This window comes from Microtus oregoni, unplaced genomic scaffold, assembly GCF_018167655.1.
Source record: "Microtus oregoni isolate MIOR12 unplaced genomic scaffold, Mior012 000022F_ref0000154, whole genome shotgun sequence".
In the NCBI taxonomy this organism is placed as follows: domain Eukaryota; kingdom Metazoa; phylum Chordata; class Mammalia; order Rodentia; family Cricetidae; genus Microtus; species Microtus oregoni.
In genome coordinates this window covers 19,512,931-19,525,450 of record NW_024543081.1, presented here as the reverse complement: position 1 = coordinate 19,525,450, position 12,520 = coordinate 19,512,931, and the positions used below count along the sequence as shown (strand labels likewise).

Sequence of the window (12,520 nt, the reverse complement as noted above, 5' to 3'; positions counted from 1 at the left end):
TTTTTTTTTTTTTGTTTTTTTTTTTCGAGACAGGGTTTCTCTGTAGCTTTGGTGCCAGTCCTGGAACTAGCTCTTGTAGACCAGGCTGGCCTCGAACTCACAGAGATCCGCCTGCCTCTACCTCCCGAGTGCTGGGATTAAAGGCGTGCGCCACCACCGCCGGCTTCAGCCTGTATTCTCACAATCATTCAAGACCACCTGCTCAGGTATGGCACTACCCTAAGGGAGCTATGCCCACTCACATCAATCATTATTAAGAAAATGCACTACAGAGTTATCTACAAATTTTATGGAGAGTTTTCTCAACCAAGTCACTCTTCCCAAATAACTTTAGCCTGTGTCAGGTTGACAAACAACAACAACAACAAACAAACAAAACAACAACAACAACAACAACCTAATCAATGCCGGTGACATTGGTAAATAATGACTCAGCCAAAGCACAGGACCCAGGTTTGGGTTCCCCAGGTAAAACTATTAAGACAGATTTTGGAAGCAGCAGGAACCCTGGTTCTTTCCAGTAACATTTTTTCCTAAGGCTGGAGAGGAGGAACAACAAGTCTCACAGGCTCCAGTGCTGAGGCAAGAACACAGCAAGTCAGGAGGATCAGAAAGAGAGCTCTTTGTCACTTAGAGACTTTTGAATGGGACTGTCAGCAAGAGGTGCCTGAAAGACCATTCTCCTCAAGGTCCAGATGTATCTGTCAGACACACTGCAGCTGGGACAGGAGGCAGACAGGACTTGCAGCCATGTTAGCACACGTCTACAGGGCTGAGATGCAATGTTTTACCTTCACACTAATATGGACTCTTTTTGTTTCAACAATGCGGTAATGGAAAAAAAAAAACTCAGAGAAATCTCTGAGCTACAATACACTACAAAATTTTAGAAGTGGATTCCTAAAATATCATCAATAGTAACAAACAGCCCATGATGGCAAGGGTTTGGGACCAGATGTAAAGTCAATCTTTTGCTTTAGAAATGGAGTTCTGCAGTAGTGTGTAAGGTACACTTGGATGGGGCTGAGTACTCTGCACAGTGTTACCAGAAATCGCTCTTCCTTCTCCAGCCAGCGCTGGTCCTCTTCCATTTCCTGCTGCTGTCGGATTAGCCGCTCTTCCATCAGATGAGGGGGAAGCACCTGTCCCATTCCTCGAAGGTCCAAAGCTGCTGAGTCCTGGAAAGGACATTGTCAAGAGAACATTCAGTTTCCTGAGTTCATTCTCATATTCCCACTTTGTGATGTGGGTCTTTCAAAACTCTTAAGCCAAAGAGTCGTGGGCACAGGGCCTCTCAAACTCCAACCACCAATTTGAAGGCTGAGATTTACTATGTCTAATATTCACGTGTTTTGGCTGCTTCTAAGAAACAGTTCATGCCAAGAAACATGTTTATATAATGCATACATTTTATATTTGCTAAATGCTACTGATGTATTTAAAGAGTAGTGTTATAATCTACAATTTGTAATGGGCAGCATATATATGTCTATATATGTATAGACAAATTAAAGGTTTAGAACTCAAAGAGCTTTTGTAAAATATACAATTGAATGTCATTAAAATTAAAAAAAGAAAAAAGAAACAGCCCAACACACCAAAGAATGTATTAGCACTAGTAGAAACACAAAACTAGAAAAGACTGGCTAGGGGCACGTTTCTCTTTCTGATTTTTTTTTTTTTAAGATTTATTTAAGATTTACTGGTGTTTTGCTGCGTGAATGTCTATGTGAGGATGCCAGGTCCCCAAGAACCAGAGTTACAGACAATTATGAGCTGCTATGTGGGTGCTGGAAATTAAACCTGTGTCTTCTGGAAGACCAGTTAGTTCTCTTAACTTCTGAGCCATCTCTCTAGCCCCCTACATTTTGCTTTTATTATTACTATGTATGTGTAACCATACATGTGGATGGGGGTCAGAGGACTTCGGGACTTGGTAATTTCCTTCCACAGTGTGTACTGGGGATCAACTCAGGTTGTCAGGCTTGCTCCGATAGCGTGCTTTTATTTGCTGAGTCATCTCTTCAGACTTTGTTTTGTTTGAGATAAGGCCACTTGGCTAGGTAATCCAGGTTGGCCTGGAATTCACTCCTCCTTTGTCATAGGGAATTCTTGGTATGGACTGCTTTAAGTGGCTAAATGGGGTATATAGGTTTTAGAATTAAATAATCACAATCAAGCAACTTCAGATTTATAAATAGCAGGTGACTTAAACCACACTTTGTCTGTTAACTGGCTATAGCCAAGAACACCCCAATACCTCCACACTGGGCTGCCACGCGGACATCTCCTGAGGTCTGTGATTCCATAATTCTGTCTGGTCCAGAAGGGATGCCTGACCTGGGTAAATGCTGCCAGCCATTGCTGAGATTCCATGGGAACCTGGGTAGCCAGAGACCTGTGAGTGATTCAGAAAGCAGTGTAAGCTTCTGATAGAACAGAGTTTCTACTAGATGCACAATGCCAAACAACTCCTATCGAGGAGAACATACACAGCAGGCAGAACAGGCTCCAGAGCAGAGCTCTGATTCTCTGAACATGTCTATTCTCTGACCTGACAAAAAGTACCTTATAGATGTGCCTCTAAATCATGGACACAAATAAAGACTCAAATTATCTGGATGGGTCTAATATAATCACAAGGGTCCTCAAGCACAGGATGAAAGCAGAATACTGAGAAATGATCAGGGAACCAACACTGTCAACTTTGAACTTGGAATAAACATGGAAGAAAGTAACCAGGGGCTCAGAAATGAAGGATGCTGACAGGGCACACAAATGAAGATTTTTTTTTTTAATTTGTTTTTATGAGATAGGATTTCTCTGTGTAGCCCTGGCTAGCCTTGAATTTAGAGACCCATCTGCCTCTGTTTCCTGAGTGCTGGGACTAAAGGCGTGTCACCATTGCTCCACTGAGTTTTGTTAAGATAATTTTTTTACTTCTAATATTTTAAAACTTAATATGTGTTTAAAAACACATATATAGATGTGTTTCTGTGTGGGTGTGTCCATCAGAACATGGGTGCCCAGAGAGGCCAGAGGCATCAGATCCTCTTGAAGTTGGAGTGACACAGAGTTGTGAGCTGACTGATGTAGATGCTGGGAACTGAACTAGAGTCTACTGCCAAGAGCTCCATGCTTTGAGGCATCTTTCCAGTCCAGAAATGGGTTCTTAAAGAAACTTTCAGGCAAGGTAATTTTCTGCTTCTGCATTAGACAATGAATCTGAGCATATCCCAGGAGATAAGGAGTTAGTTACTTCTGTGGCTAGAGTGCTAGCTCAGTTGAAGGTTGCCTCACAAGCATAAAGACCTAAGTTTGATTCCCAAAACAATGTAAAAATGCAGAGCGTGGTGATACAAAGCTGTAATGCCAGCAACAGGTGTTCCTGAGGTTTAGTGGCTAGTCAGTTTATGCTAATTTGTAAACTCAGGGCCAATGAAAGGAGGAGGCAGATGGCATTTCTGAAGGTGATACTCAAAGCTGTCCTCTGACCTCTACATAAACCTGCATACATTGCATACATATAACAAGTGTGCATGGAACCCTCCAGCCCCATACATCTCCCACATTCTTTTTTTTTTTTTTTTTTTTTAAATAAAGACAGGATTTCTCTGTGTAGCTCTGGCTGTCCTGGAACTCATTCTGCAGACCACATTGCCCTTAAACTCCAGGTCCACCTATCTATCTCTGCCTCCCAAGTACTAGGACTAAAGGCATGTGCCACCACCACCCAGTTCCACATTATACACTCTTCTTTTAAGAAGAAATTATTTTATTTTGTAATTTGTACATCATGGAAATTGGATATGAAGGTAATAGGAGCTCCACAATATAGTTGTTTCATGTTCAGCTTCAGAATTTTCCTTTTCTATCCAACTCAAAACCATGCCCCAGCAAGAGCTATAGCAACCATGAAATACCTGCTGGGCATCATAGTGAAAGCATGTAATTCTAGCACTTGGAAGCTAAGGCAAGAGGCCAAGATTTTGAGGACAGCCTGGGCTTTACGGCGAGGGCCTGTCTCAAACAAACAAACAAGCAAAACAAAACCCCACCAAACAGAACAGCTGGATATGGTGGCACATGGCCTATAATCCTGGCACTTACAAGCCAGAGGCAGGAGATCAAAAGTTTAAGGCCAGCTTGAATTACAAAATGAGGCCCAGGATAGCTTACAGTTACATACTGAGATCCTGTCTCAAAAATCCCCAACATGCCAGGAGTCTTTGATCTTAGCACATGAGAGAAACAGGCAGGAAATCTCTAGGAATGGACATGATGAGTGCCAGGTCACCCACAGCTACATAGTGAGACCATCTCAAAACCCTGCAAAATTCCAAACTCACTCCCAAAGCAAAAAAACTACAACAAAAGCTGGGCAGTGGTGGCACATGCCTTTAATTCCAGCACTCGGGAGGCAGAGGCAGGCAGATCTCTGTGAGTTCGAGGCCAGCCTGGTCTACAAGAGCTAGTTCCAGGATAGTTTCCAAAGCTACAGAGAAACCCTGTCTCAAAAAACAACAAACAAACAAACAAGCAAACAAAACTACAACAAAACTCCAAAATGCTTTTCTCCGTGAACAAGAGGCTGATTGTGGTGAGAGAGGCCATGTCTTCTATTTCAGAGAGTGAGGATTATAGCAGAGGGACTCGGTGACAAAACCCAGAGAAGGAAAGCAGGCTTCCTGAAATGGTTTCTCTTCAACTGAGAGAACAGGGAGCAGACTCAGGATGCCATCATATGTCCAGAGTTGCCAGTTACTTGGTGAAATGAGATAAACGTATGATGAAATTCACATTCCCAAACATCAACATGTCCTTCAGCAAAGGACTGTCTACATTTAGGGACCTGGGCAATGGCAAATGCTCAAACTCCCCAGAAATAGCATCTAAGTAATAACAATAATAATAAAAAAAATCCTATCAGATACAAGTGCTATACCACTGTTTATATATATATATATATATATATATATATATATATATATATATATAAAATATATATAAATGTATATGTATGTGCCTACTTGTCTGTATGTTCATCACTTGCGTGCAGGTATTAGAGGCCAGAAGAGGGGGTTAGATTCCCTGAAATTACAGTTGTGAGCACCTGATGTGGGTACTGGGAACCAAACCTGGGTCCACCGCAAGAGCAGTTTAAGTGCTTTTAATTGCTGATCTAGCTCTTCAGGCCCTATAGCAGCATATATATATATTTTTTTTGATAAAAAGTACTACATTATTAAAAGAACTTTCAGAAATTTTTTTACGAAGAAGAGGTTCTGTGTAACTTATTGCAGTTTCTAAATAATCCTCAGGGGCTTTCAAAGTAGCAGGATCAAACACTTACAAACATGTCCTCAAGCCTGTCCAGTTTCCTGCATGCCTGCGAGGACACACAGAACTGATAGCTACTGCAGAAAGCAGGTGCTGATGCTGTCTATTTCCCCTTCAGGGTCAGCTGAGCACTGACTTCCAGAAGGGTCAGGTAGGCAGGCCCTGGCTCTTCTCCAGGGTAGCTATGCTGTATGCCAGCACCTAGGGTCTCTCATCAGTCAGAAGTGTGTTTGCCTTCTTTAGCCTATCCTCACACTTCCCACTGCTCTCTGATCCTTGTCCTGGTCAGATTAAGCTTTTTTGCTGAGCTGGAACATACCCCACTATGCATCCTTTCGGGAGTGGGAAACTTCCTTTTTATGTTCTAAGTACCTAGATAATAGATGAATGAACTTGGGTACCTATTCTCCTTGCTCCAGAGAGTGGCTTTCATACAGCAGTGTCTCCCAATACCCAGACCTGACTGACAATCCCTCAACTGGTTCCTAGTGATGGGAATCTTCTTTGGCTCTACATGAGAATCAGTGTATAGAGTCATGTGTTGTACACAGAGCCTGAAACTTACCCAGTACCCATTGTCCTAGACTGCCACAGACTTACAGCCTTTTGCTTTCTAGTAAGAAGCAATGCCTACCTTCTCCCCTAGTATCAGCTAAGCATTTTTTTTTTGTCCATATTGGCCTTAGAGTCCTTTATGTAAACCTGTTCTCTGGAACCCTTGAAATACTCTTGGTAAACCTTGTAACAGACAAAAAACTGACCTCTCAAGCACACACTCCACTTTACTTACATTAGATTCTATAACACGCAAACACACCTCTGCTAGCCAGGTAACAGAGACCAGAAGGGCTAGGCTGACTGGCTGGGAAGGGCACAAAGATGCCCTCTAAAGAATGGGGCCATGAATAAAACTAGGGACTATTATAGTGTGTGTTGAATGTGATCTCAAGAGAAAGTCAGTAGAATTAATTTCCATTCCCATTGTGCTCTTTTCCTGTGGTGGTTTGTCAATCAGGGATAATAAGCCTTCTCTATGGAGTTGTCAGTTTCTCCAGGGTACATTGTCATTCTGAGTGATTGGTGACCACTCATAGCTTTGCAAAAAGTTGTTTTCCAAAATTTTTTTCACAGTATCCTCAATTGGGGAAATGATTCTAGTAGACATATGGAAGTGAAATAATAAGGGAATCCTTAAAGTCCTTTTCCATAAATGAATAATTTATTGTCGCTGTGGAAGAAAAGCATGAGTTTGGCTGCTCAGTGCAGCCTGTCACTTTTGATGAATGTGATTCACCTTTTAGTAAGAAGTCCAATTTCACACTGATAGCAATTCTCAAATTTCATAGCAAATGAAATTGTAAGGTATCTTAGGAACATAGTCTAGGAAGGAGCAAAATGAGCCTGAAAGATTAAAAATTGCAACTACATTGGATGTCACAAAAAGTCAGTGTTGTCATTGACTAATGTCAAGAAAGTCATAGAGTCAAGGTTGGCTTTTCTTATTTTTTACAGTATCTCATTCATACTAAAGTTAAGAAGTAACACTTTATAGTTTCATTTTATATTTCCCTTGTTGCCGAATTAAATAAAGATTGTAAGTCTCTAGTAAAAAAAAAAAAAAAAGAATGGGGCCACGGTATGTGTATAGACACTGGTGTTGGCATTCGTCAGCAATAGGGCCTATCCAGGGGCTACAGTTCAATGTCACTGAGTGTCCTTCTGCTCCTGGGTGGCTGTTCCAAACCCAGCACTCCTCCACATATTCACCAGCAGGCTGTCTATCTCATCTGCCTTCACTTTATTTTTGTGCTTTACTTTTGTCTTCTGGAAAAACTACAGTTCACTATTAGCTCTGCCTTGTCTCTCAGAGGCAGGTTGAAGACAATGGATCTAAGTACAACCACAGGTGCTGGTCTGCCTGCTTTAAGATGTGACTGATGAATGTTGTGGGCTTGTGGGAGGTTGGGAAGGCATGAAAGTCAAGGCAAAGACCAAGATGACTAGTTTCTTAGCTTCCACTCATGAAAATAATAAGACAAACCAAAAACCAGAAATGAATTCAAGCTTCTTCCCACCACATAAGTGCTAATGAGCCACGTAACATGTTATGTATCTGTGACAACTCATATACCTGGTAGTGATTGGTCTGGACCATGTGCTGTGGACTGGGATAAAATCCTTCACTGGACCTTGGGCTAGGATAACCAGGTCTGCTGGGCTGTGAACAAATGAACAAAGCATCGTAATGATGAGTCTCCTGATTCTGAGAAAACAATGTCTCACAGTAAAGATATTGCTAATACAACTCGGTTGAAAAGAATAATCAAAGGAAACCAATACACTTCAGCAAGGGAAGAGTCTTCAACTGAGTCTTCCCACAACTTACCTGACTGTTAACTTAAAATGATTCACAGTCTAAATTTAAGAGGTCAAACTGTAACAGCATTAAAAGGGAACAGGAATCTTTTTTTTTTCTTTTTCGAGACAGGGTTTCTCAGTAACTATAGAGCCAGTCCTAGAGCTTGCTCTGTAGACCAGGCTGGCCTTGAACTCATAGAGATCCACCTGTCTCTGCCTCCTGATGCTGGAACTAAAGGCATGTACCACCACTGCCCAGCAGGAATAAACCTTTTCAGCCATTTAATGGGGAGGAGGAAGGGTGTCTTAATTATGACACTAAAAACTCAATGGATAAAAGGGAAATCAAATATAAAATTTATATAATCAAAATAAAACTTGTGTTACATGTAGCCACATAGGAGAAAAGTCAAGCTGAAGACTCAGAAACTCAGAGCAACAGAGTTTCCATAGGTGAATATTAAAATAACAAGCCATCTAATTTAAGTGGACAAAGCTGGCAACACAGAACAGACCCAAAAAGACTATTAGACTGACCCCAAAACAGATGCCCAGCACCTTTGGGCAATTTCAAGCCACAATGAGTGACTGTATTATGACTTCCAGGATAGTAATAAAGAAGACACAAATAAAAGCAAGAATAACAGTAGAGGAATTAGCTTAGTGTACTGACGCTAGAAACATAAAATTGAGCAGCTGATAAATAGAGCACTAGGCTGATCCCTGAGAAAACAAAACATAGAATTACCATAAGATTCAGCAAACCCACCAGAGAAATGAGGAATTAAGCCCACATAACAACACACATGTGTTCTTAGAACGCTGCTCATAACAGCTAGAAAAGGGAAACAATATTTGCCAACTGATGAGCGGATAAACAGAATCAAAACCAGGAAGGTAGTAATTCAAAGACTGATGTATTAACTGTGTGGGACAGGCTCCTGAAGCCAAGATGAGGCAACAGTTGTATGACAGTATCCACTTAAATGTAGAAAGTAGCATGTAAAACACATGAAACCCACACACTTGTGGCTTATGCAGTGTATCCTGCATACACCGAATGGATCATTCTGCCAACAACAATACTGTAAAGCTATAGCACCATCCTTACTCTCTTGATAGGCTCAGAATAGTCAGGTGCTGCAAAAAGGCTCACACAGTCAACAAAAGTAGTAACCCCACATCTTCTGTGGCATAATTCTACTTTGTAACAAATACATTTATGCCTCACCAAATAAAAACTAACATGAAAGAATCATCCTGAACAAGGCAAAACCTCTACTAAACATCATAAAGTCAGTCATTCTTTTAAAATATTTTTGGATTTATTTTATGCATATGACTGTTTCGCCTGCGTATATGCATGTGCACCACGTGCGTGCCTGGTATCTCTGTGGGTAAGAAGGGGGCATCAGATCCCCTGGGGCTGGAGTTATCGATGAATGTGAGCTGCCATGTGGATGCTGAGAATCAAACCCAGGTCCTTTCCAAAAGTAGTAATTGCTCTTAGCTCCTGAGCCATCTCTCCAGCATGAGTCACATTCTTAAAGCAAGTAAGATGCTAGGGCAGATCTGCCTCAGGCCTCTACATGTATCAGTTTCCTTCTTTGGCCTTGTGCTCCTGACAGGTAGGTGAGACAGGACAGGACAGAGCCATTTTCTCAAGCTGTGTCACTCGCTACGCACTGTGGATGAGCACAAGGTAAACCTGGGTTATCATACAGAAAAGCACAGAAGTGAAGGGATTTTTAATTAATTCTATCTTGTAAAGGAAGGAAAGGGACAAAAAGGTGATGATCAAAGTTGGAACTGGCTGGTATTTTCCCTCAGGGGTGTGCAGGGCTCTGTGAAGAGTTCTGTTGGCCACAATTGCTGTCACAGAAATGGAAGCCTAAGGGGTGATTCTAGGCTGTGAGACAGAACCAACTCTATTGTGCATATTAACACAATTGCCGCTTTGCACAGTTCATTAATTACCTTTCTAGAATACTGGTAGTTATAAAGAAAACCAAACCTCACACAGCAACTAGAAATGGTTCTTTGTGTGCTGGAGATGGAACCTGGTCCACATGTCAGGCTGGTGTGGGAGTGATTTCTTATTAATAAAGAAACTGCCTAGACACATTTGATAGGCCAACCCTTAGGTAGGCGGAGTAAACAGAACAGAATGCTGGGAGAAAGAAGCTGAGTCAAGGAGTCGCCATGATTCTCCCACTCCAGACAGACGCAGGTTAAGATCATTCCTGGTAAGCCAGCTCGTGGGCTACACAGATTAATAGAAATGGGTTAGATCAATATGTAAGAGCTAGCCAATAAGAAACTGAAACTAATGGGTCAGGCAGTGTTTAAAAGAATACAGTTTCCGTGTATTATTTCAGGTAAAGCTAGCCGTGCAGGCGGCCGGGTGCTGGGAAAGTAGCCCGCCGCTCATATTACAACATCAGGCATATGCTTTACCACTGAGAAACACATCCCCAGGTAGGAAAGCCTTCCTCCCCCCAATTTTCAGCACAATTGTGAATATTCTTTCCTAATACTACACCTCAAATCACTAACCAAATGTTTCTTAAAACTAAGGGCCAGCGTGAAATCTCATCAGTAATCTGCTATGTTAAAATCTGTAACTCTGGCCTGTGTTTTTTGAGATAGGGTCTTGATATATAGTCCAAACTGTCCTCAAATATAACACAATAACTTTTTTTTTATTAAAAAATTCTGATTTATTTCTCACTTAAGCAAGAATAACCCCAGTTTAGACAATATTAATCCAGCTCATAATGTGAAAGGCAGATTTTGATAGCTTTCCAATATTTCTTTTTTTTTTTCTGATCACACATGCAGCAGTTTATTTCAAAGCCCTCTAATCTAGTTCATTGTTCCACAGATTCATCCATTTTTTTTTTTTTTTTAAATTTATTTATTGGCTTTGTGGGAGCCTAGGCAGTTTGGATGCTCACCTTACGAGACCTGGATAGAGGTGGGCAGTCCTTGGGCTTCCCACAGGTCAGGGAACCCTGATTGCTCTTTGAGCAGATGAGGGAGGGGGACTTGATCGGGGGAGGGGGAGGGAAATGGGAAGCGGTTGCGGGGACGAGGCAGAAATCCTTAACACAGTAACTTTTAATAATCGCATATTAATGTTGCTGTGATACCTTCAAAACAGCCTATCAACCTGGAAATATCACCGTCAAGGTACTAAGTCACTCAAATTAGAATTTTTGATTGAAAATTAAAGTTTTAGGAATGATTTTCACTGAACTGAGGGTTTTATCCCTTTGCTTTTTGAGAAAATGTCTACCAAATCCAGCAATCTGAACGTGTTCCTCTTCTGCATGCTAGATAGGCTTCACTCAACACTGCCCCACTTCATCAGAGCCATTCTGCCATAAAATCTAAGCCTTTCTTAGTGTTGGAGCATGGTAGTGGTGGGATATGGTATACACTGGTGAAGTTTGGTGACAATGACTGATAGCCACACTCATGCAGCTGTCAAAGCAGTAAAACAGGAAATAATTTCCTGGTGTGACTAGGATCCCAGCTTTGGTCTCAAAGGCCTATGTATGAAATAGTTCCACGAGTGCATGAAGCTGTATTCCAATAAAAGTGCAATGAAGTGGATTAGGGAGCATTTACTGACCTCTGTTTTAAACAAATAAATGGGGGTAAGGGGGAAGAGAATCATGAAGAACGCCTCAGAATGTGAATTTGAAAACATCACCAGTGAGAGAACTGAGTACACACAAGACAGATACTTAAAAATTTATGAGCTAGTCTTTTTACTTAAGATCTAAAAGAAGTCAAACTATCTCTACCACATGAGCCTAATTTAAAATAAATCTGCCAAAATGAAACTATTAAAAACCAACACAGAAAAAAAATAAAAAATAAAAACCAACACAGCCGAGCAGTGGTGGTGCTCGGGAGACAGAGGTAGGCAAATCTCTGAGTTCGAGGCCAGCCTGGTCTACAAGAGTGAGTTCCAGGGCAGTTAGGGCTATTACACAGAGAAACTCTGTCTTGAAAACAAACAAACAAACAAAAAAGAAACAAAAACAAAAAGAAAAAAAAACCCAAACCAAACAAACCAAGAAAACCCAAACCAAACAAATTATTAGGAAAAGTTAAAGATGCCTAGGCACCGGCAGTCTGGACTCTGTGGCAGAGCCACTCTTAGCTTAGAGAAGTGCCACCTGGTACATCTCCAACGTCTCCAAGAGGCGAGAGTACTAACACCTCCGTCCTATAAACTAAGAGAGTGAGGTTTAGAATAATGCACCCTGTCAATAGAGTGTTACTAGTCAAGCCTCAGATGAAGAGACTTGCTTGACTCCAGGCCTGAGAACTAAGTGAAGAGATTTCTCTTGCTTCCCAATATGAGACTATGCTGCAGCTGACATAGAATTAAAGCAGGAAATTGGGAGGCTAAGGCAAGAAGCAAAAACCAAAAATCCCCAAATCAAATTAAGACAAAAGAAAAGAAAAACTCACAGACAAATGGTAAACAGCCCATGGAGGGCCATAAGTTCTAAGATGAAGTGTTGGTGTCTTTCTGTAAGGAAAAAGCTTTGTTCTTAAATTGGAAACAATATCTGGTTCTTTTTTTTTAATATTTATTTATTTATTATGTATACAATATTCTGTGTGTATGCCTGCAGGCCAGAAGAGGGCACCAGACCCCATTACAGATGGTTGTGAGCCACCATGTGGTTGCTGGGAATTGAACTCAGGACCTTTGGAAGAGCAGGCAGTGCTCTTAACCTCTGAGCCATCTCTCCAGCCCCCAATATCTGGTTCTTCAATGCCTGTTTCAAAGTACTATCCC

The 12,520-nt window shown here is 41.3% G+C and overlaps 1 protein-coding gene across 10 annotated transcripts in view; it reads right to left on the bottom strand.

Moving 5' to 3' along the window:
- Ptk2 (protein tyrosine kinase 2) overlaps window positions 1-12,520 on the bottom strand; it is a 220,945-nt gene that overhangs the window by 28,075 nt on the left and 180,350 nt on the right. For all 10 annotated transcript variants that reach the window (XM_041672227.1, XM_041672218.1, XM_041672219.1 and 7 more), the window contains 3 exons: window positions 7,472-7,558; window positions 2,261-2,398; window positions 1,047-1,178 (listed from right to left, as the gene is read on the bottom strand). In XM_041672227.1, the coding sequence (XP_041528161.1) occupies window positions 1,047-1,178; window positions 2,261-2,398; window positions 7,472-7,558 (357 nt within the window). The remainder of the gene's footprint in view (window positions 1-1,046; window positions 1,179-2,260; window positions 2,399-7,471; window positions 7,559-12,520) is intronic.